At 37.5% G+C, this 26,485-nt stretch overlaps 1 protein-coding gene across 2 annotated transcripts in view; it reads right to left on the reverse strand.

The window, feature by feature from the left end:
• Positions 1 to 23,885, reverse strand: part of EDIL3 (EGF like repeats and discoidin domains 3) — a 422,530-nt gene extending 398,645 nt beyond the window's left edge. The window contains exon 1 of one of the 2 annotated variants that reach the window (XM_043593259.1): positions 23,243 to 23,885. In XM_043593259.1, coding sequence (XP_043449194.1) covers positions 23,243 to 23,312 — 70 coding nt within the window. In that variant the 5' untranslated portion in view covers positions 23,313 to 23,885. The remainder of the gene's footprint in view (positions 1 to 23,242) is intronic. The other variant, XM_043593258.1, reaches the window with a different exon arrangement.
• Between the last annotated feature and the right edge of the window lie 2,600 nt (positions 23,886 to 26,485).

The raw sequence follows: 26,485 nt of genomic DNA on the forward strand, positions 1-26,485 counted from the left end.
AACTATTACTGCCATGTAAGCCTAATGACTAGCAAGTGGGAGCAGCTCAAGGCCAATAGATCAGGGAGGGGGGTAAAGATTCAGAAGAGAGCAGTTAATGTAAGGGGCAAAATGATATAAGCTGAATAGAGAAGTAGAAAATGTAAGAAGAGGGTTAGTGGAGGGAAAAAAAAAAAAGAGAGCTTGTATGAGGCCAAAGGACAGGTGTTGCAGGGGTAACCAAGTAATTCAAAATCCAATTACTTTCCAACAGTTTGGACCTTACAGAAATTTGTGAGAAAGTATAGGAACAACTATTTGTACAGCCTTCCCTGGATTCAATTAATTCAGTTCAGAACCCAGCTAATTTACTTAAAGACGGAAGTTTGACAAATTAAAGGCCAAGGTGTTTGAAACCTGGGAATAAATTCACGGCCCCAAAACATCTCAATATAAAGTAAGTAGATTAATTGAATGCCCTTTATCAGTCATCTCCTATTAGATTAGTAAGAAAGGAGTAAGTAATGCCATCACTTGCCTAGGTTATAACCTCCAGAATAGTAATTATCTAAATGAGAACCTGAGTAAATACTGAAAGGAAAAGAGATCTAAGTAAATTTCAAAGTACAACTTGGTACAGATCTACGAAATCTTATCACAGATTGGCATGGCAAAAAATGGCCCTTTAGAAGATTTTTATTTCATTTTATTGTAATCATATGTGACATATATAAATCATGGGAGGAGACAGTGAATATAAATATACTGCTAATAATGGCCTCTTAAGAAGAATGCAATTTCTTTTCCAATAACCCAATCTAGTGTTTAATTATTATATAAAACATTAAAAAAACTTACTTGGGGAGTGACCTATAGGCAAAATTCCTCTAGGAATACTTTCTTTTTAATCATAAAATGTTCTATGCACCACATTAACATGTTAAATATTTCTTAATGTGCTGGAAAGGTGCCAGCAATGAGTAGCTCAAAAGCATGCATGTTTCCTCTCAGTATAGCTTAGGTCCACTTTCCTGAATCAATTCCACAAAACGAGTAGAAAAGATAGACAATTGATGGTTTTGCTTAACGTGTTTAAAAGAAAATTTCATTAGTTTGGATTTGGTTCAGGTGTGAACCAAGGTGAACTTCAGTCAGAGCAAAAGCTTTCTGGTAATAACGCCCTTCTGGGACAAGGTCATGACCACACACACACACACACACACACACACACACACACACACTTTAAGCTTCTAAAGCGGATTAAGCCTCTGTATAATGTCTTCCTGCCTTATGAACCCGACTGTTCTGTAAAAAGCTAGGAATAACTATAACTACCGATATCTTTATAAATAGAAGAGGCACTTATCTATCCAAGGTAGCTAAAGTGCACTCTTCATTTCTCAGAGAGTAAAGTGATTTGTAGGTATTCTAAACTGATTCCATTAAGCACTTCGCAATATTTTCAAGGTCTTGTTATTTTAGCTTTTAATAGACCTGATGCTATGACTCTCAGATTATTTTTCTGGAAACTTGCAAAATTATATATTTATTTTAGTTTAAAAAACTTCATTATTTGAAGTGTTGATTTTTTTTCTGACAGTACTGTCATGGTATAAAAATATTAATAAAATGGTTCCCTGGGAACCTGTCTATCAAGTATATCTTAAGTGCAAAGTACTTTTGTAAGCACTGTGAAGCATGCTAAGGTGCTGAATGATCTCCACTCTATATTTAATTTCTGTTGAAAATAAAATAAAGCATGAGTAATGAAATAATGTGAAAATGTTTTATATTTTATAAAACCCTACAAATGGAATTGGTACTACTGTTAAATATGGATTTATACAGATATATAAATGAACAAATATAAGATCTTAATTGGAAGATAAAATACTGTTAATATGGCCTTTCCCGTCAAAATTATCTACAAATTTAATGCAATTTTAATCAAAATCCCTACAAGATTTTTTGAAGTAATTGACAAATTAATTCTAAAATTTATGCAAAAATATGAAAGATACCAAAGAGAATACATTTTGAAGAATTATATTACCTAAATTCAAATTTTAGTATAAAGCTAAATTAATCAACACTGTGGTATCGGTGTAAAGACAGAGAAACAGATTAAAGACATAGAAAAGATAAACTAAAGCAAACAAGATATATCAAAATTTCAAACATGAAAGCAGTATTCCCAACAAATGAAATAAATGAATCTCCCTACAGAAAAAATAAACCTCAAGTTGTACTTAATGATAATTACAAAAAATAATTCAGAAAGGATCATACACTCAAATGTAAAAACCAGTGATACAAGATTTCTAGAAGAAAAACTAAGACAATATATTTATGACATTGGGTTAGGCAAAGACTTTTAGGGCATGAAAATCCCTCTAAAAGAAAAATAACAATAAAATACATATCATTAAAATTAGGAAGTACTCCATGGAAAGACATCGTTAAGAAACTGAATACAAAGGGGCACCTGGGTGGCTCAGTTGGTTAAGCGGCTTACTTCTGCTTAGGTCATGATCTCCTGGTTCGTGAGTTAGAGCCCCGCATGAGGTTCTGCACTGAGAGTGTGGAGCCTGCATGGGATTCTCTCTCTCTCCCTCTTTATCTGCTCACCCTGCCCCCCCCCCCCACACACACACATACAAATAAACTTAAAAAAACAAACCCTGAATATCAAGCCACAGAGTAGGAAATATATTTGCAACACACAACTGGCAAAGTACACATATCCAGGATATATATAGAACCCCTACAAATTAACCTTAAAATTCCCAAACAACAACAAAAAAGAAATACTTGTAAAAGATTGGACACATCACAAAAGAAGAAATATAAATGGTCAATAAACTCATGATAGTGTCCTCAATACCCTTAATCATTGAAAACATTAGATAAAAATACAGTGAAATACCATTTCATTTCAACTAGAATAGCTACAATCAAAAGACTAATAGTGACAGAATTTGAGGATATGGAACAACCAGAACCCTCATACATAACTGTTGTGAGAACAAAAGTATTCAATCCCTTTGGAGATCTGTTGAGTAGTTTTTCAAGTTAACATGTATCTACCTATGACCCAGAAATTTCATTCCTAGGTATTTTATCCAAGAGAAATAAAATTATAGCTATTTAGAAAAAAATTTGTAAGAGTGTTCAAATTACCTTTATTCATTATGAAAGCTAAAAACCAGAAACAATCCAATTTCTCATCAACTAAAGGGCAGATAAACAAATTGTGGTATATTTCTATGAAATACTATTCAGGAATAAAAAGAAATGCATTCATGATATGTATAATAACAAAGATAAGTACCAAACACACACACACACACACACACACACACACACACACACACACAATCATAACAATGGTATAAAGTCCAACAACAGACAAAATTAATCTATAATGATAGAAGTCAAAAACACAGATGTTAGAGAGAGGAGGGGTAAGGATGGGATTTGACTTGAAACTTCATGGAAGAATATTCTAGGATTATGGAAATGTTCTATATCTTGTTTTAGGTAATGATTACATAGGTACACACAATTTTGAAAACTCATTGAACTACATAAACACATTAAGATTGTGTGCATTATTTTGCATTTCAATAATGTCTCTAAAAATTTCCAGTACCATTTTGTCATTGTGATATATCAATGATTTTCATAAACCAAAAGAAGCAATATTGACCATTCCAACATAATAGTCTAATAACCCAAATTGAAAGTCATGAATACTCTGGTTACACAAATGCCTGTGTGCTGTCTCACAGCTCTAGTGTGAGTAACATCCTATAATAACAAGCTTATGCAGAATCCTAACAAATGAACTTAACGTAGAATACATATAAACCAACTTCCCAAATGAGCAATGATGCTAAAGGAACCAAGTTTTAATTATAAATATGTATTAATAGGTCTCCTGAAGCAGTTTCCACCTTAATTTGTGGATTTTCGGCTTTAAAAGCACATAACAATAATATATTTTTGCTTTACTGTATACCTTTGCAATTACTTTAAAAAAAAAGAAGAAAGAGAAAGAAAGAGAGAGAAAGAAAGAAAAAAGAAAGAAAGAAAAAGGAAGAAAGAAAGAAAAAAAAAGAAAAAGAAAGAAAGCGTTTAGGTCCCTGGAGTGCAACCAAATTATTCATCAATTCATTTTGCTTTAATTTCCTTTTGTAGGAGTCAAGGAACCAATGAACCATCTGAATAAGCTCTAAATTGTTGAACTCAAAAGACTCAGTGTATTCCTACAATTTCTTGAATTAAAAAAAAAGATGGTTTGACCCAGCTTCCAATTGACTAAGTAAGTATAATTTTGTACTATTGAATGCTGTGGAGTAATGGTTTACATTTCTTGTATTGCCCAATGACCTAAACATTAAGTTTTCTATAATGCAGTTACATATGAAAATGCTTACTTTCAGACTGACATACCAACGTAAATGAGCCCCAGAATTCACTGTTAAAGTTTATATGCTCCAATTGCTTGGGCTTAGATTCTAGGGTTTGCTCATAGTAATTGCCTTCACAAACAATTAATCCTGGAAGAGTTCTTCATGCCTCTTATTATCCCAAAGTCAATTGACTTAATTTATAACATATTCCCAATTAAAGTTAAATCAGCAACCTGAAACATCCAATTCTAGATTGGTTTACTATGCAGCTAATACCAATGATACCATTTTCTATATTTCAAAGTACTTTTCAATTATGAGGAAGACAAAACAAAATAAAGTACCCCTTTGGAAAGAATTAAGAAATGTTACTTCGCATTGATCTATGCCACTTCCCTAAGAACAGACAGACATTTTTTTTATCAGTAATTCTGCCTATATTTTTGTTTTAGTTCTAAATTTGACTTTCAAATACATTTCATTTTAAAGCAATCACTATATGAAATCTGTTACTAACTAAAGATGTCATTTAATTTAGATATTTATTTTTCTAATTTACTTACATACTGTCTTTATTATCATAATAAAGTATTATAAATTTATATTTACACATACCTTTGCAGTTACCATGGGGAGGAATCTCAATAACACAATTGCATTTTGATGTTAGAATCTAAGCTAATTCTTATATTGCGAGGTATTATCAAGGCATTTTTAATTCAAAAATAAGTTATGACTCATATATAATTTTGAAACTGATTTTTTTAGAAACAAAACAAAGCATGATTCTCTAGAATTAATTTTATAAAACTAGCTAAAATATTTTAAATAGTATCACTGCTACTATATTTAAGGACATTTGTATTAATTTCATTTTTGTCGACTGGCAGTGGGCCAAGAAGAAGCTGAAATTTGAGTTGTAGGAACACAGCAGGAGAGAAGATGACCCTGATTCCTTTAGAGGTGGCAATTTTCTCAGCAGGGTGAGAAAATGATTTAACTTTTAACTTTCTACATTTGCATGAATAAAAAAGAATTTTCTAAGCCAGCCATGCTAGGTGTCAGCTTAGGTTTGAAAAGAGCAGGTGAAATCACAGACATCTGGGGACATCAGATATGAATGTGCCCATGTTAACATGTAAGAGCTGTCCAGTGTCTCATCACCACCAATTAAGTTCTCACAATGCAGGGCCTACTTAAAAATCAGATATGTCATCATTTCTTTGTGTGCTTATTTATGTTCCTTTTCCATACAGGTATAATCAAAAGTTTTCATAACATCTGGATATGTTCAGTAAAACACACAAAAACAAATGAGGGGGACATCAACACTAGCTGATTTTATAAAGGTATAGAAAACAAAGCAAGAATTTGGCTACCACCAAAACAGATGATTTATATGACAGTTTTCAGGTTCCAAAATCATTCCTTATATATTGCTTCACTTTGATTTTGATCATAAGGAAACTAGGGCTTAGAGATTGGAGTTTGCTGACAGTCATAAGGCAAGTACTTGTTAGAGCCAGGACTGTCTTTTGATACCAAACTAGTCCACACTGCTACTACAGATGAAGAATTGTACAAACCTATGTCTACATGAGATTGTGTATGTAACCAATAGGAGGATTCTAGTTCCATGACCTTCACCCTTTGGTGTTTTGCCTATTCAACATGCTAGATCATATGGCAAAAGGGACTTAGTAGATGCAGTCAAGATTGCTAATCACCTGACCTTGTCCTGAATCTGCATATTATAATTGTTCTTTTGTGAAGACATGCATACAATACCCCCCAAAAGTGTTTTAAATTGTAACTTGATTTGGAAATAATCCTTAATGTGTTTGCCCAATAAGTTTCAACACTTTTAACCATGTAAATTTCATGTGGAATCCTGCTTGCTCTGGCAATCAGATGATCTTAGTTATAAACGTTGTTACTTTGAAAATAGGTACAAACAGACCTGGCAATCTTCTATCCTAAATCATTAATGTCTATTTCTAAATTCATCTGAACCACCTGATTCATTCTATAGGAAGCCATATTAGTTCTACACTAATCCATAAAACATATTTGTGTATCTATACCTTATATTTTTTTAAAAAATTTTTAATCTTTATTTATTTTGAGAGAGAGAGAGAGAGACAGAGCATGAGCAGAGGAGGAACAGAGAGAGAAGGAGACACAGAATCTGAAGCAGGATCCAGGCTCTGAGCTGTCAGCACAGAGCCCGACGTGGGGCTTGAACCCACAAACTGTGAGATCATGACCTGAGCTGAAGTCTGACACCTAACCCACTGAGCCACCCAGGCGCCCCTCTAAACCTTATATTTAACCTAAATGTCTTAAAGGAAAGTTTTCTTCCCCACCCCCCTCCAGAAGTGAGGAAGTAGTAAAATTCAATTCTTTAAAATGCAAATGGAATTCTTTTATTTTAAAACCTTTGGGCCAACATAAACTTAATTTTTATCCATTTTTTGACATAAAATATTAAAATAAACTTGAACTGCTGAAAGGCAAGACACAGTGAAGAGTTTTCTGAATACTAAGTACTGACCACAGAGACCACGAGTCGTGAATAAGCAAATTACAAAAAACTTCCAAGCTGTCAACTGCCTTATATACCATATTTACAATTGAGACCTATAAAGCCAAATGTGAAGTAAAAACAACCTAAAATGTTTTAGAAGTTTCTATTATAGGTTATAAATCAGGACACAACTTACAGTCTATATTCAGAGTAGAGAGTCAGTGCCACTAGGTGGGAAGAATATAAAGGAAGCAAAGACTTCCTAGTGGGGTAGGTGAAGCTGAAGGATATTCTATTATAGATGATACCGTAGACTATTTATGTCCCCCTCCCCCAAATCCATATTTTGAAACCTAATCCGCGATGTGATGGTATTTGGAGGTTGGGCCTTTGGGAGGTGATTGCTTCATGAGGGTAGAGGCCACACGAATAACATTAGTGCCTTCCTTGAAAATAAGTCTCAGAGTGCCCCTTCACTCTGTCAACCATATAAGGACACAGTGAAAGATGGCTGCCCATGACCCAGGAAGCAGGCTCTCACCAGACACTGAATCTGCCAGCACACTGCTTTTGGATTTTCTAGCCTCCAGTACTGTGAGAAACAAATTTGTATTTTATAATCCACCCAGTCTATGGTATTTTTCTTACATTAGCCCTAACAGACTAAGATAGTCAAATGCCCCAAAACACAATAATTTAAAATCAGAAACATAACCGAAATATATGTAACAGAAATTGAAAAATTGCCAAGCTCTGTTGATTGGCCATTTTGTCAGATCAATCCAGGTTCCCATCCCCTCCTTCGGTATCCCATTCTCCTTTGGTATCCCAGGGTATCCAGGGTAACTGACCCCTTTATAGCAATAGCCAGAACCACAACTAAGAAAATAAAAAATACCTAATATTTATTGAAAGTTTATATTGCCAGGATCTATAAGCATATTACATGGGTTGTATCTTTTAATCATTACAATGACCGTATTAGATTGTTCTTGCTTTATCCATACCCTACAGAGGAGGAAACAGGTTAGGTATGTAAACCTAGGTATGTAAAAGGCTGCAGAATTAGTAAAGAGTTTATCCAGGATCCAACTCCCAGTCTATCTGATTCCATTCTCTTATCACATTATATTAGTATACCTGCAAATTATATCTCAGTTAAAAGACTGAAGTCTTCTTGATAAAAATAAAAACTAAAATAATAAATGAAAAAGATGATTGACACTCAATTCATTTATCAATTACTTTTTGTCATAATTTGAGCCAAGCACTGTGCCTACAAAACTGGAATACTAGTCCTCCTTTTCCTCTTCCCTATCATCTCCATCCTGGCCAAAGACATTGTTCTAAGCCCTTAACCTGTATTAAATCCTGACATTAACTCTAGGGGTAAGATTCTATTATCATCCCCATTTTATTTTATTTTTTTCTATCCCCATTTTATTTATTTTTTGAAAACCAAGGTTAGTCAACTGTTGAAGTTGAAAATCCTGATTCCTGAGCCTGAAACCTTTATCTTTTTAATGTTTATTTTTTATACTTTGTAGATATCACACACACACACACACTATATATATATATATATATATATATATATATATACACACACATATATAATGTGTATATATGTATATGTATATATATGTATATGTATATATATTTAATGTTTTATTTTATATAAATAACTTCATATTTTAATGCTATATATAATATGTGCTAATAAATTAGAAAATATTCTTAAATTATACTATTGTATCAGAATAGATAAATTTAACAGAAATGATAAATTATCAAAAATGGAAAAGGAATAACAAGTGCTCCATTCATTATGGAAGACCCTAGAAATAGTATTCACAAAGTACCCAACAAACAGATAAGATTGCTTAGTAGGTGAGTTATTCCAAAACTTTAAGAAACAGAAAAACTCTTAAAGTACTCCAAAGAAGAGAAGCTTTCTAAATAATTCTACAAGTATAGCATTTCCCTAGTACCAAGCTTGATAAACATCGCTCAAAATGTCATTGATAAAAACAGATGTAAACATCCCAAGTAAAATATTAGAAACCATATTTTGCTGTATTTCTAATGACATGCAATGATTAATAACTAAAATCCATAATTCATAAGTAATTTAATAATTAAAAATACTGTCCCACTAATAAAGAAGCAGCCCAGTAAGTGTCTGAACTGATGCAAACACATCATAGAATTTAGTGTATGATGAGTGCTTCATTTTCTAAGTTTTGGTAAGTTGTGTTGGGACACATAGCTAATCATCTGGTAGAAAAAGCAAAGAGCAATTCTTACACACTTAAATTTCTGCCAAAAGCAGAAATCATAAAGGAAAATGTGGATATATTTTACAAAATAAGTTTAGCTGTTACATAACAAACATAATAAACACAGAGACAAATGAAACATGCTTTTAATATATACCTCACTTCCTTAATGTTCGGGGTGAAAAGTGAGGCTTGACATGAGCACCCTACATAAAAGTGAGATCCACTCCTGAAATCCCGACCCCCTTCTTTTAACCTGCTAGACAATTTCCTTTGTTTATTCTCTAATCCCATCCATTTAACTCATTGAATTTAAGCTGTATCTGAGCAAGGTTTGCCGCCTGTTTTGTTCATTCTTGTAGTTCTATCACCCAAAACAGTTCCTGGCATCTATCTCTGCTCAATAAAAAGTTGCGGAATAAATAAATCATAAGACTACGTGTCGTGATCAATTTTATGGTTAAAAATATTACTTTGAGGTATTTATTCATTGAAATGTCTCTAAATATAGACACCAAATGACACAATTATGGCTTTTCTTCAATGAGTGTATACTTATCAGTTCAAAAATAATTAAAACTTTAGAGTAAGTATGAGGAATTAATTGCCCCTCAAAAAAACTGCCAAATGTTCTTTCTTATCACATAAAAAGGAGCAAAGCCTTAGATTTTATAAGTGACTGCATACAATCCTTTGCCATATACCTTTTTCAGAAAGACGTGTTTTCAGAGCTTTCAGACTAGCAGTGGAAATCACACAATTATTGAGGTCACAAGCACACAAATAGTTTTAGAACCACTGAGGCTTTTAAGAAAGGAGAAGTATACTTGCCCAAAGGGGAATAAACAGCAGTTAGCTGTGACATAAAGATTGTCATTACATACAAAAAAACTCTAAACAGAGCTTTGGGCTCCTGGGCAGACACAGCTTCCTGGGCTGTCTTTTCCCCTCTGCCAAGTACATCTGGGTGTAGCAGGTGTGACTGCATGGCAGGAGGAGGGAAAGAAGTTATGGTTGAAGGAAAGTTATTGCTGGTGGAACTTATGGGAGTCATCCCCCAGGCAGTGGGACAATTAGTAGATCAAAGGGCTACCTGCAACTCCTCCACCTGACAATTTAAACCACCACCAAGTGCTTTGATTTTGTTGCACATAGTTTTCTGGTCAACCCTTGATAATAAAATGACAAACTAGAGCTTACTGTCTATCTTCCATATACAATTACAGCTACTTTATTGCAATTTGATAATTTCAGGTAAAACCCAAATCTTGCTTTTAAAGTGTTTATCAATTAGACAGCTATGGAAACAAGTAGGTCATTTATTTAGTCTGCTCTTAGAGTTTGCCACTACTAAAGTATTTATTGCCTTCTAAAAGTGTATCACTTGTGCCATAAATTACAGGTCAATGCATCAGTGCTTCAAGCAGATAAGAATTTATTAAATGAGTTAATGGGTCTATCAAAGGAACACATTTTTTTTAAACCAGGGAAAGATTTATACACCAACACAGTTGTTTTTAATTCATGTTTTTCATTCATCCCTGCAGGGACAAATTTAGCCAACAAATAGGAAGTGCCTAGTACATATAAGGCACCTTGGTTGGAGCTGGATATACACATTAGGGAACAAAACATATGCTTTTTTCTGCCTACATAGTGTTTACAATACATTCGGAACAAGAAATGAAATAAATAAGTTATTAAGTGATTTTATAGCTATGATTTTTAAAAATGCCATAATTCAAAAAACAGTGACAAAGAATAATGACAGGGGTATATGTGTACATGTTGGAGCATTGGTAACTTGGATAAGGTTATCAGAGAGATTCTCTGAGGTTGTTCAGTTTAAGCTGAGCAATGAAGTGGGAGAAGAAAATGGCAACATTTAGAAGGAGACAGAAATAAATGCAGAAATAGAAAAACTACAGAAATAGAGTTAGATGGTAGTTTCAACAAGATGATGAATGCTTTAAAGACCCAAAAGGAAATATATATGCAAAAAAGAAAACTAAGGGTAGGATTTGTTGCATATAATTTAGCAGATTATATATATATATATATATATATATATATATATGTGTGTGTGTGTGTGTGTGTGTGTGTGTGTGTGTGCGTGTGTGAGTGTGTGTATGATATAAAAATACCAGTAGATAGCCTAATAATATAATTTGCAGGAAATGAAGTTAGGTTATTTTGTGATTCTATGGACAGAGAATACATCATATAATAGTAATAAATGTTATACTAAATTCAAAATGAAAATAAAAAGGAAAACTCCAGTGAAGGCAAAAGAAAAAAAAATTATGAAAAAAAATAATGGCACAGATAAATATTATTTGGAAAAAAGTGGTCTGATAGAAAAAACAGCAAAACAAGAGATGAAAATTAAGAATGTATTTGCAAAATTTGAAAGGACAGACTAGAGCGTGTGGCATTATTTAAGGAAGGCGCATCCCTGGAATTCTCTGTTGGTTTTTTGGCAAGCCTGTTGAATAAATACGTAGGCTACTTGGAGAGATTCCAAATGAAACAGCTAAAATGATGAAAGGAATGGCTTACAAGGACAGATTAAAGGAAGAAATATGTACAACTTTAGCATGTCAGGAACTAAAGAAGAAACATTATGGTTTACAAATATTTGAAACATGTAAATTTGAGGAAAAAGAATTCTTTGTGTGCAAGGTTGCACAATTTTGAGTATGCTGAAAAGGAAAAAAGAAATATTCTCCAAGTAATAATGTTGTTTTCCAGGAAAAACCATTTGGACAAATGATCCAAGGTGGGCAAGGATTAAGACCAGCAAGCAGACATAGACATTCCCAGTAACCTAAACTATGCAAACCTCAAAACACATAGAGGCCCATCTGGATAGGACAAAGTAGGTCACGACACAACTGCAGAAATCTTCCTATCTCCCAGATGTGCCTTGAATTTAAAAAGGATCCTTCCCTGGATCTGGGTTTTTCTCTGTAATTGTGCTATAGTGAAGTAAATCCTGGACTTGGGTTTGTAAGTCTGAGTGCTGACCACTTACCCTATTCTCATTTATATCCTCATCTGCCCATAGGTTAATAATAACCCCCAAGATGGTCGTGAGGTTTAAAAGAGCTGTTGTATATGAAAACATATTGTATGTGCTTAAAAGCAATGCTTTGAGCGCAACACGTCAAAAGCTGTAGGATGAAGACTGTCAAAAAGCATGATGCCTGGGACTAGGCCATTATATGTGTCTTCCTGGTCTAGGAGAAATCCACTCTCCCCTGAGTCGCTGTTTACCCACAGCGCTCTTAATTGGATACTGTTTTCTCTCCCAAAGATTCTAGACCTCAGATGCGGCATTACTCTTTCCCACTCTTCAAAGCAACTTACTGACCATGCTTTCTCCTTCCTTTCAAATAACAAACAAAAAACAAAAACAAACAAACAAAACCCCCACCTGGGTTTAATTTCATGTAACAGATAACTATTTCCCAACACTATGCCCTTATTATTATAGTTATCTCCTGATCGCTGCACTATATCCCCTCATTCCTTGAAAATTTCTGTTCCTGGTTCACTGTCATTCTCTCCAACATTTTTTTCTTGTGTAACTTTTCGGGATTTCAATACCCACATAAAATTTTTTTTACAACATGCCTTGACTTTTATTCTAAGGATCTTGTCTTCTATCCTCGCTCAACCATAACCCTTATGATGATGTTCCCAAATTTATAATTATCAATAAATTGCAATTCCCATATGATTTTGGCAGTGCCCATGATATTTCCCATAATATCACTTTCTATCTTACTTGTTCATGCCCTTCAAGATGTGGAACTTGACTTTTCAGCTACATCAGGATTTCCAGCGGGTCCAATACCTTCTGATAGCACTCCAATTTTCTTAGTTGCAAAGATGTGAATGAGACTTTGGAAACTATCTTAGTTTGGGACTTAATGAAGCAAAACTGATAAAAGCACCTGGCCTGAGAAATTCATAAATGGTTGAATACCTCTTAAAATGGAAAACCACAGAGACCAGCCTGGGAAAGAAGAGAGATAAGTAAGACTAAAAATTAGAGTGGTGACAAAAGTGAGTTTGTGGGAGTAAAGGACAAAGAAAAGTAGAAAGACAGATAATTCTGGTGAGATAAAGTCTGAGAAATTTAAAGTACTGTTAGCTGAGCCAATCATGTGATGAGAAAATCCATTGAACAGCATTGCCAGTAGGTAACTAAACACGGAGATGGGAATCATTAGTGTTGGGAACTTCCAGGAAGTTTAATACCAGAATGTTAAAAGGGTCACAAGTTCATGCATGAAAGATTTTAAGGGGACAAATGTTAGAGAAGAAAGAAGATTCTGAAGCCATTGAAAAGTTCAGGATGTCATGATGGTTGGTAACAGGCTCCCTTAGAGAAACAGGGGGTATTATAGGCTAATGGAAAGAAAGTGTTTGTTGGAATGAGAAACAGGTTCAAACAGTCTTTGAAAAAGCAATAGTATAACAACTCCTCCTTCTCATCTTGTGAATCCAACAACTGAGGGGGGAAAAAAAAGAGAGAAAAGTATGTTGGACCCAGAATATGTAGAGTCAAGTTCAAACTCTGTCACTGATTGCTTGAATTACAGATCATGTGACTTTTTGAACCTCAGCTTCCTTTTGTGTTCAACAAAGGTTTCTTGGGGTACCTGTGTGGTTCAGCTGGTTAAGCATCTGACTCTTGGTTTTGGCTCAACCAGTTTCCCGAGTTCAAGCCCCGCATTAGGTTCTGCACAGCTGGTGCAGAGCCTGCTTGGGATTCTCGCTCTCTCTCGGCCCCTCCCCCACTTGCACTGTGTCTGTCTCTCTCAAAATAAGAAAGTAAACTTAAAAAAAAAAGACTGTCTTCTCTTCTCATGGTAACTAGAATGGAGATGGAAATGCTTAAGAAACTTTATTGTTTTATTATTTTACAAGAATAAATATAATATATGGGGGTCTATTTAAACTATTAAATATTGTACATCTGTACAATGCTATTAATAAGGACATCTCATACTAATTGGTGCAATTTTTATCATTTTGTAAAATGTTGAAAGTTAATCCAATTCTAGTTAAAAAAATAATAAATTGTCTTTTGGTTAAATGCTAAACTAGAAAATAGCATTTTCTTTCTTTAAAAAAATGTTTATTTTGAGAGAGAGAGAGAGAGAGAGAGAGAGGCAGAGAGACGGAGACAATCTCTGTGCTGTCAGTGCAGAGCCTGATGCTGGGCTCTAACTCACAAACCAGGAGATCATGACCTGAATCAAAATTAAGAGTCGGACACTTAACCAACTGAGCCACCCAGGTGCCCCAGAAAATATATTTTTCTAGCTGACGGTTTGAAACCACTTGGTGCTTTTGTTTGGCTAAAATTTGTTAATGGGGTCACAGAAAAGTAAAATTAAATGAGGATGGGATGTAAGGCAAATTAAATACCTTCATTAAACTAGCAGAAATAAAAATCTTATTAACCTTTAAAATCACTTCGTCCTATATTCTGTATCTGAAAATTACAGAGAAACTGTAGTCTTACATATCATATCAAGTAACAATGAAACAATGTAGAGGAACAATGGAATCCTAGAAAACCAAAATATATATATATATATATATATATATATATATATATATCATAGCGCAATAAAATTGAATGGCAAGACTGAAAAAAAATGAGTTTGAATTACTTCCCAAGTGTTCTTCTTTTCCCAACCTTTGCTATTCTTCCTGGTGATGCATGATTCTGAAAGACACATTAACTCTTCTTGACCAAAAAGAACATACTCTAAACTTTATTTTTGAATATGAAAAGAGGTATGATATGTTACTAACTTAAATTAGAACACTGTAAAAGTACTGTGTAGAGGAGAAATATAATTTACCATTTCCAAAATATCTACCAGTTAAATAGTAATAGATATGAAGTGTGAGCTTTATAAATAAAAGAATCATTTAACAAACTATCTCCGTGATAGACATGACGTGTCACTCACTGAAACAGCATGCTTTAGTGGTTAAGAGAACAGGCTCCAGATTTAACCTGGATTCTAATTCTAACAGTTTACTTAGTAGCTGTGTGACCTTGGGAAATTATTTAACCTCTATATCTCCATTTATGTAAATAGTAACAGTACCTGTGCCTCAGAGACTTGTAAGAATCAAAGTGGTACTTAGAATAGTGGAACATATAGCATGATCCCTATAAATACTAGACTTGTTAACTGTATTTAAGAAAGATATCAGAATGAATGCCTGTTTCAAATTGTCTAACAAGATGCTTAAAACTGACTGGTGGTGGTCCCCAAGTAAAGAGAAGAAAAAAAAACCTGATACTTGAAAAAATATTGTTTCTGGGTCAAAATCATGTCAGCTGGAAATGTCAGAACCTTGTATTTAACAAAGAAATGTATCACTTAGAGGTAACTTTTCTTCTAACTGAAGATGCAGAACAGCCATAAAAAACACTTTAAATTTTGCCTGTATGTTAATACCACATTTTTAACAATGCTCTTGCAGGAGCACTGAGAAGCTCAAAGTATTCTCATTCCACAACACAGATTGTAAAAAATGGTTAAATAAGAAACAAAGCTTTTAAAGTTTCTGAAACTATTTTTGACACATTGTTTTTCTGTAAAAGACAAAGTGCTGTTTCAAATGTCTGGGGACTTCGTAAGAACACTGATGCGCAGGGGCAGGAATAGCTCCATTCATTTCCATGTATATTGAGTGTTTGTTTTAGGTTTTGTTGTTGTTTAGTTGGGTTGTTTGTCCTGCCTGCCACCGTTGTAAATTCTGGCTTTACAGGAAACACAAAACATGAAACAAGAATTTGGCGTATAAATACTAAAGCATTTTGAGTGGTCATTAGCTTGATACTTGTCCATAGCTGGTAGCTCAAAAAAGTTAGTGCTTACAAAATTAAACTAGTGAAAGAAAAAAAAAGTTGAATAAACAAGGTAAAATGAAAGTTCTAACTGGCATTAGGAGAGAAAACTGTGAAGGGAGAAGGGCATGAAAGATATAAGCACAGATGAAGGACTAATGCCTGTAGAGGGCAGACATTACTGGGAGGGAGTCGTCAACTTATTTCAAACAAAAATATTCTCCACTGTTCCCATCTGACTCTTTCACTATTTTCTGCTCAAGAGTCATGAGCCCATTTTACTCTGGTTGTCTTCATATAATCTCTAGTATCAGTAAAATGTGAACGGTCATCGTGACCTCAGTATAGCAAGAAAAGGCTCAAGAGGATGATTCTGCATTCCCCAAATTAAAAGCTTCATCAAATACAAATCATAAACCTTAAAGAATGTGTGATGGCCTAACCTCATTGAGAGGTTAGCTTCAAATCAACACAATGTCATCTAACATGAGATTAAAACCCTGGCCTTTCCATGTATGGACTGTTATACTACATTAAATTGTTCTTTAAAAAAAAAGATCAATCAGTTTGATGCAGACATGTTTTAGAAAAGAGAAAAAGAGAAGCTAAGACATGGACTCAACCTTCTTTCACCATAGTAACAATCACTTTCAAAAGTGCTTTAGCACTTGGAAAAAGCCTTCACTTAAATTCTTGTACGTAAATCCTCCATTCTTCTCCATGCACTATTAAATCTCTTGTTGAACAAATCCTATGCAGTTAGTATCACTATAAGAATGCATATTTTGAAACAAAATAATGACACATTTTCTCCTAAAATATAACCCAATAATTGCATGACATCTTATCTGCACTCTGAGGTCTACTTCTTTTGTACAGCATTGAGTCTTGTGTTTCCTAAGAGTTTCATTCATTGTTTTAGTGAAAAAGTATCAGTACAAAATATATGATAACATATTCTCTGGAATGATGGGAAAATAGCATATTAAACAAGCAAATTCCTCAGATATCTGTCTCTTTCACCATTGAGTAGGTTTTCTAAGCTTAAATAGTTTTGACAAAATCTCTTCAATAATACATGCATTTCACTGCTTTATACCCCCAGATATTGAACATATTGCTGTGAGTCTTTGTCTAAGATCCAAAGCCAATATTGGCACCAATTATTAGAATGTTCTCTCACACACTAATGCCTTTTAGCCTTTATACTTAGCCCCTCCCCCTGGTAAATGTCCCTCATTTTTTTACACTGTAAGATATCACTGCTTTTGCAGAGACTTTTTCAGCCCTGTTTCTAATAGCTGCCATGGTTTTTTGTTCTGATTAAGAGTGAACTGTCACCTCATATGCCTTTCATTTTCTGGATCCAGTTTATAGAAAGCCTGGGAACTTAAAAACCAAGAGACTTTTCTATATGATCTAAGTACTACATGTATTCTCTATCTTAGGTGGTCTGGAGTTTTTGATGTTTTCTCCTAGTTTCTCAACTATGTGCTACAGGCAAGGCAAGAGACTTCTCTACAAGTAGAATGAATATAAATTATTACCCAGTTGATAGTTTCAGGCAGGACAAATCCAGGTATAAAATGTAAAGTTGGTTTATAATTAAGATCCTGACGTACTTCCATGTATGTTTTAGACCTCAGGATTTAGTAATAGAGGCTTCCCACAATGATGGTTTTTCCCCTTACACACACAAAAAAAGTAAATTGAAAACTGCACACCGCTTTGGTGATTTGAAGCCTCTTAATAATGAAGACAGAATTTTATAGTGGATGTTGTGCCCCAGTTGCTATCCAGCAAGGAAATGTTGGGGAGGCAGGAGGAAAAGAGGAGAAAGATGCAGGGGCAGAGAAATGAAGAGAATTTTCATATTAGGAGGACTGACACAGGTTACCACTGGAGACAGATAGTTTGGCATGACACAAGCTGATACACCTCATCAGCTGTACAAGAACCTGAGAGAACCTGCAGAAATGGTGTAATGGTGAATCTGTAGCCAGGTGAAAGGCTATATCAGCAGATGCTAGAACTAATTTGTAAGGAATGTAATCATTTAAGGATTAATTAAAAATAAATAAATGATATCAAGTCACTAATAGCTAGCGATACATAACAGGAACACATATAAGGGTTAATAACTGGCTGCAGTGGGTTATAACAAAACTTTATCATGTCATTTGGTCTCTTTTGGCCACATGACTTTTGTTATTTAGACACTTGCAAGCTCCAGGAAACATATACTTTACCATCATGATAAAAAAAAAAAAGTAACTAACCATGTCTTATCAGTTCTATAGATGTATATAAATATACCGGTGAATATATATCCACACAAATCACAATAACAGAATTTCTATTTATAAAACTTAGAGCTGGTATGGAGGCTATGCTTAAAAGTATTCTAAACCATTCAGTGATAATTGTTTTCCTGCAAGTACCTCATATCTCTAGGTGCATGTCCTTGGATGGTACTCAAGAGACCCCTGAAAAATAATGGTTCAACCTAGACATGCACTTGTTAGTGGCTGAGTAACTCTGTTTCTAAGTTAAAAAACTGTGGTAAAAGAAGTAGGTTCTTACAACTCACCCTCCCTCTCTTTTTCAGGGGAGCAATGAAAACTAATAACATCAGTTTCATACACAGCAGAAAGTCACTTTACATGAATTTGCAGATTCACCTTTACTAGTTTGCTTATTTTATCTTTTTCATCTTTCCTTTAAAAGATCTCCATTGATTATCCTGACACCTGCTGGCAAGGGCACAGTTGATCCTGGTCTGCTTTTCCCTTCAACAACTTCCTCAAATCAAAGACTTTTTAGAGGAATTTTCAGTGACAACTAAGTGGTAATGTATTCAGTTTAAGTATTTATAGTACTTAATTTCTAGCATTATCACATAACCATGAGAACAATTTCAATACTTGTGCTACTCCACATGGGTAACCGTTTGACTTTTTGTATACAAATACATGATTGTTTTGATTAACCAAAAGTTATTATAATCATTACATGGGCTATGATTAAACAAACAAACAGAAAAATGCCTGGCATCTTCCTTACAACCCAGAGGAGAACTGAAAAACAGAAATGGCTTGGTTTTGGTTTTCTACTCTTTTCTTAATAATAATGCAGTGTACAAACTACTTAGGAAATAAACCCCACTATGTAAAAAGTAAATTGATTAGCTATGAGAAGTCATACCATTAATTACATATTTACAAGATTTGCTATCTATTTCTCACTACCTACTCATTATGATTTACTCTGGCGTGAACTGAGTTCTAAACCCTGCACTGTTTTATGGTTTTGTTTGTTTGGCAAGAATATGATGAACCTACTACATCATGTATCATATTCAAAGCTACTGCACCTGAAAGTGTACTCAGCAAACAACAAATGCCAGAATTACTTTCTTAGGCTTTATAAAACTTTTGGATCAGGCAGGTTTTTTTTTTTTAATTGTACACAAATGGTAAGATATACAGTCCATCTCAATTCAAAACTCTTCAAAAAATTAAAAGTTTTAAGTCAAAGTACCTAAGTAAAAGTTTTATCTTAATATCAATAAAATTAAGACTCTAATTTAGACTCTAAGGACTGCCCAACTTCTATTTTGTAATGATTTTGAGTAACCAAGCTATTTTATATTTACTCATGTATATTTTATCCCCTTACTTTACATTCCTATAGTTTTGTGAGAAGAAAAAATCACATGTATCTGGCAATAAAAGGAAACTTTATGAAAATATTTACTAAAAATAACTCAGATCCTGAATACATGTTTTATATCAACATTAGTCTTTAAATATTTGAGAAAAATACACGAGAGTTTTAGAGAAGAGTACAGAAGTGAAATACATTAGCCCGGTTTTGGAGACCTTTGTGACTTCAAGACTATAGAAGGAAGAATGTAGTACTTCAAATTTTAACCATTAATTTTTATTATTATAAATCTAAATGTGTTCCCCAAAATATGCATATTTAAAACAAAACACATCTCAATGCTATGGAAACATTCCAAGAACAATGAAAAAAGGTTTTTAAGTACCAGAGAGGGAAAAAAAGTGGATGTATCATGACAGTGTAGGGCATGGCCAATATTTTGCATTACTGTCAAACTGTCACAGCAGAATACTTTATCTTCCCTTAATTATTATTTTTAGTTCAACCGTTTAAAATTACCCTTAGGTGTTACAGCTGGCATTTGACTTAGCATTTATTTTTAAAATACAGAAATTACGGTCATGTAAATTGAGAAACAAAGACACTAATGTGTGACACATTTTAAATACAAAATACAAAACACAAAAACCTGTTAATTTCAGTATAAATATTGCTATACTAATCATAGAAGCATAGTGTTATTATCTTGAGTGAGATTCTTCAGGTACTAATTTATTCTCGTGTAGAGTAACTAAAATTCACCATTGATAAAAAAAAAAGGAAATTCAAATGCCAATGATTCATAGTATTTAGGACATGTCTAGACATTTTTAGACAGTGCCATTTGCTTAAAGACTTCAGGCACCAACTGCAGGCACAGGGACAGATTGCATAAGATGTCACGTGCTTGCTGCAACTGTATGCATGTTATTGGATTTTTCAGAGCAACCCATAGCGATGAATAATTTAAGAGTTAATAAAATATTCACCCTGACTGATCCATTGGTTTAATTTTAAAATAAAAACTACTAATAAAAGAAATTACCAAATCCCAATCATTAATGCACGTAAACTGCAGCCCACACAGGGAAACACCAATTTCTAAAAGGCTACATTAGATAAACGATGTCTGGGGAGGAAGGATGCGGGGGAAATTCCCAGTGTTAACACTGGCTTCAATAAGTTTACTCAAAGTTTAATTGTTTGGAGCTGTCACGCAAGCTGCACTCTGCCTTCTGCTTGGCTGAGGGGGACTGTATTAGAAAGGTGCAAGTTCAACCAAAAGAGCCCATTGAAAATGGTCCGTTTCTCTCCTTAAAGCCCTCTTTCCTTCTAACCATGGGCTGGCTGAAAAAAAAAAAAAAAAGGAGCAGTCTACTAAAGAACATGGAGTACACCGCTGCCGGATGGTTGTCTGGGAGCGGGAAAGGAGAGGCACGGCAACATCACCGTGGCTGGTTTGCCTCGCGCGGTAAGCAGTGCCCTAGGCGCGGGTATCTTTAGAAGGCAGAGCTGCGGGCTGCATCGAGCCGGGACTCACCGCACCCCAGGGTTCCTGCAACCAGACCCTGCGAGGAGAGCGCGGCCACGCACGCTAGACACGTTATCTCCTCCTCCACCCCCTCCGCTCTCCACCTCGGCTCGGGGACAGATGGTGGCTGCGGTGGCAGGGTGTAGGTGCGTGTGACTGGGTGAATGTGTGTCTTAGTGTGTGGGGTGGGAACGGAGGCGGTGAAGGGAGGAGGAGACGATTGTGCCTGCGGTTCTTCCCTTCGCCTTCCTGCTAAGGGAAGAAAGTGCAGAAGGAATCCAGATGGGAAATAAGAGAAAGGAAAATAACAGTGGTGGGAGCACTGCCTTCACCCTATCGCCTGGGAACTCGGCTGAGCAACTACAAAGCCATTACCATCCCTCCACCTTCAGTGGAGTGGCTGCTTCTGCCTGATAACTGGAAGGGCACTTTGTAAACGCTGGCAAGGCACACACCTACACGCACGCCTACACACGCTGGGGAAAATAGCCACCTTCTGGGGGAGGGAGGGAGGGAGGCCCAGGCAAAGCTCGGCCACGGATCGCTGCCGGCAGGGCAGCCGAAGGCCTCCAGGAACACCAGGCTTCTTGGGCAAGCAGTAGCCCGAGAGCCCACAATTTTTCTGGGAAGCAAATGGATGGATGGATGCATGGATGGTGCGTGTGGAATACTCGTGTAGTGTCTAATTTCAAATGGATTCGAGTCAACGCTTTTAATTCAACTATGCTTTTTGAGAGGCACAGCGTTTTAAACCCTGTAGTGCACTCAGCTCTCCACCTGAAGCAGCCTGCTAAGGGTTGTTATCACCCTCGGACCCCTCAGAAGGGGCATTCTCCACCCGTGAGCGCCGAAGGGGAGCAGGACCCCCTTGAGAGGTCTCTCCAGGGCCCCTGCCTCTCCTCCTGCCCTTTTCCAGCGCCAACTTGAGCCTGGACCCGCGACCCGCGCAGTGACGCGCGGCCAGAACAAGGGTTCGTATTGACAAGCCACCTTTCGCAAAGGACCTGAAATTAGTCTATACAACTCAGTAGGAGACTCCTCGGAGTCCTGTAATAATACTAATTATTTTTATTTTATTTTATTTTATTTTATTTTATTTTATTTTATTTTATTTTAATTTAATTTTATTTATTTTATGTTGCAGTCTGATTTATTTCACACAAGTCATGGAAAGCACAACCAGACCCGCTCTTACAACTTTTCTGCTCTTGGGCGGGGGAGCGAGGATGTTTCGCACTGCAAGATTGTCCATGACCACGAGTTACGCTTGCACCCGGAGGGAGTGCTGAGCCAAGCTCGGAGCCCCTGAGGTTAGGCGAGAGGTACGTTCCAGGGTTTTTTCTGTAACCGACGCAGCGAGTCCGGGGTGGGGAGGCAGGAGAAAGCCCGACTGACTAGTCAGATCCGCCTCCACCTCACCCACCTCCAGAACTCCCAGGGCCAGGTTCGGATTTGCAAAGCGCGCAGCCCGGGCCCACTTTGGCAGAACCGCACCCGGGAGCGGACCGCCATGCGGCTCCCCAGCCTCTTCCCGTTTCAATCAGATGACGCCCGCACGCTCGCCTCCCGGCCCGGGCCCCCATGGGAGCCCCGCCCGTCGCCCGTGGCTGGCATCACTGGCATTGCCCAGGGAGGTTCGCGCAGTGACCCGTTGGCCGAGTGAGCCGAGGAGCCTCTGGTTCCCCGGAGCGCCGTTCCCTCCCGCCTGCCCCAGTCCCCGTCTTTCCTCGATCTCACCTCGGTCCCCCCGCACCCTCTTCCCCCGCTCAGCCCCACGCACTCCGCTCTGACTTTGCCAGCACTTTTCCGAGGCACCTAGGGCGCGCCGCCGCCTCCGTACCGCCCGCGGCGCTCGCCACCCCTGGCGCGCCCCGGGGACCGCCTCCAGCGCCCTGCGCGGCATTTCCCAAGGGACTTCAGCCCGTCCCGCACCTTGCAGCCCGGGCCCCGCCGCCTCACCTTTGCAGAACTGGGGGACACTGAGGCTGAGCCCGATCAAGAGCCAGGCGGCCACCGAGCGCTTCATCATTCTGTCTCCCGGACGTGACCCCGGCTGGTCAGGGGTCGTAACGGAGGGCAGTGTCGCTGAGGTGGCACCGCAGGGCAGCGGCAGACCCCGCCCCTGGCAGAGAATTCAAGAAGACGTCTTCTGCCCGCAGCACTACCTTAAACAAATTCTTGAAGAGGACGAAAAAGAGTGGCGACCAAAGAGAGGAACCTCTCTTCCCCTTTTGCCTGCGCTCCGGCGCGAAGAGGTGGGCGAGCTCCGAAGAGCCGCTGGCGGGCTCAGCCTCCGCTGCGGGTGGGTCCCGACTGAGGCGCTGCGGGCGGGGCGGGGCGGGGCGCGGGTTCCCGCGGCGGCCCCGGGTCACCCGCGCGGGTGGACGGGCAAACGGTGCGCTCGGCCCGCTCAGCGCTCGCCGCCGCAGCTGCGGGGCTTCTGACTTGGGAGAACAATGAAGCGTGAGCTAGCGGGGAGCCAGCCTCCGGCCGGGAGCGCACTGTGTACAAACAGAGGCGGCGTGCGTGTGAGCCCGAGCTTCGCAGCCGCCGCGCTCCCCGGGTGCCTGCCCGCCCCACCCGCCTCCCGCCTCCCCTCTTATTCCCTCCCCCAGTCTTCCCCTCTTTCCTCCCTCTCTTCTCCCTCTCTCTCTCCTCTCCTCTCTCTCTCTCTCTCTCTCTCTCTCTCTCTCTCTCCCTCTCTCTCTCTCTCAGGTGGCTCCTTCTGCTGGAAGAGAAAAGGGACACACAACTGCAGCCACACCCTGGCACCTGCCACCACCTCTAAAGTTCCTACATTGCCTGTGCCTTCCCTGCACACGCTGGAGACTGTAGAGTTAAGGGAAGTACCTTGGGGTCCGAGATACTCTCGGTTCCAGCACTGACTTTACAATTAACCACGTTAAAGATGCCCCTGAAGTCCCGTTCTCAGTATAGCCAGGGAAAGAAGTTCAGAAATTTTGAAAAGTGACTCTTGGGGCACGAAGCTACCTTAGAAATGGAACCCTGTAAAGTGAATTGCCCAGATCCTCAGAAAATACAACCTAGTCCAGCAGGCAGACTCTAGGCTGCTCTGTTGCACTTTAGTTAGCTCTAGGGCTGGGAGAGAGGGTTGTGAGCTTATCTACTCACAGGGACAAAAAAGGTGAAGGCCTAGGGCAAGACAGGAGGAGACACGTTTCATATCTGGTATCTCGTTAAGCACGACACGTTTCAGATGAGAAATAATGGGGAGAGTGTGGGGACTGTGCAAGAAAATAGAAGGCAAGGACAGATTCGTGAAGTGTTACTTAGGTGGGTCAAATTTCTCTGCTACCCACCAAAACCAATATAAACGACCTAGTTTTTGCAGTGAAGGAAGCTGCAAAATACAGACCGTGGCTTAAAATAGTGCTTCCTCCTCTGTTTTTACCTTAGAATGATTGCTTAATGTACATGGATTTGATCCCAGCAGTTGCAGGTATCAAAATGAAACACAGGTCTTTTACCTTCTTCCAGAGAAGGAGGTAGAGAAAGAGAAAACCACAGGAAGGGGAGAGTTGTAGGATACATTCCTGAAAGCAAGGATTTGAAATGAGAATGGACTCAGAAAAAGGTAACAGGGCAACTTCATCTCCTTTTGCCTCCCTGAATCCTTTAAATGCCAAGTTCTATCTTCCTTGTGGAATTGCAAGTGAGATCAAGGATGAAAGGTTGATGGGAAAGTAATACTGCATGTTGCTATGGAGGAGTTAAGGTACTGTACCATCCACAAACACGAAACAACAGCAGCAACAAAAATGATGTCAGAGCAAGTTTTGTTGAGATCTCATGTTTGGTGGGAGGGTAAAAAAAAAATACATTTTTTGAAACCTGACTTGGGCTAAGGGAAAGAGGGAGAATCATTTATTTACTACTTTAAAGCTTAAAGCCACAGATGTGAGAATAGGACACCATTATCCAGAGCTGTTGCAGGGAAGTTTTACACAAATTCCCACTTTCTTCCACATCATTATTATCTGATTTTGAAAGTAAGCTTTCAGTCATGTTGTGGCATGTCCATCATAAAGTACCTGTAACGTTTTGAAATGATATATTTACATTTAGTTTTAAGGTTTTATTTTTAAAGGATAGTACTAAATCTCAAAAATATAAAATTGGGGGCACCTGGGTGTCTCAAGCAGTTAAGCATCTCTCAGTTTTGGCTAAGGTCATGATCTCACTGTTTGTGAAATCAAGTCCCCCATAGGGCTCCAGGCTGGCAGCTTGGGATTCTCAATCTCTGACCTTCCCTTCCCCCCTCTCTGGGTCTTTCTCAGAATAAATAAAATAAACTTTAAATATATACTTATATTTAAAAATATATTTATATATACTTACATTTATATATACATTTTATTATAAATATATATTTTATATATATAAATATGTTATATATTTACATATATATCAGAATCCAGTTTTTCTGTGATGAGAGATAGAGATAAAGAAGGGTGCCAAGAGTTTTATTTTCCTATTTTATTCTTGGTTTATTCCCACTCTTCCCTTAATAAGTATGTTAGGAAGTTAAGTTTTTAGTAACTGTTCATGTTACTGAAATTTTATCTTTTATTTTAAATACTTTTTGAAAAACTACAGGAAAGGGATGCCTGGGTCGTTCAGTGGGGTAAGTGTGTGACTTCGACTCAGGTCATGATCTCCCAGGCCACAAGTTCAAGCCCTGCATCAGGCTCTGTGCTGACAGCTCAGAGCCTGGAGCCTGCTTTGGATTCTGTCTCTCTCTCTCTCTGCCCCTCCCCAGCTTGCCAGCTATTTGTCTATCTTTCTCTCTCTCAAAAATAAACAAACGTAACAACAACAACAACAACAAAATCCTCCAGGAAAGCACAAAATTACATTAAAATGCATATTCTATGACCAAATATCTGGAGTTTGTGCCTGTAAATGCCATTCTATATTATCAGGTAGATGACCTGTAAAATATGTCACCAGTTCAATGCCATTTCCAGGTTAAATTGATAGTCTTAGTTCCATATGCACAGATCTGGTGCAGTTACTTCTTTTTCCCACTTATCAATAATGATGTTGTACCAAAAAGACTTTAATTTTGAATATTCTAGGCACTCTACCTTATATTTATAGGACTTATGTCACTCTTACTAAATTCATACCTACCTTCTTCAGAAGTGGAATATAAGAAATGTTTTAAAAACCACAGAAAAT

Source organism: Prionailurus bengalensis, chromosome A1 (genome assembly GCF_016509475.1).
Source record: "Prionailurus bengalensis isolate Pbe53 chromosome A1, Fcat_Pben_1.1_paternal_pri, whole genome shotgun sequence".
Lineage (NCBI taxonomy): Eukaryota > Metazoa > Chordata > Mammalia > Carnivora > Felidae > Prionailurus > Prionailurus bengalensis.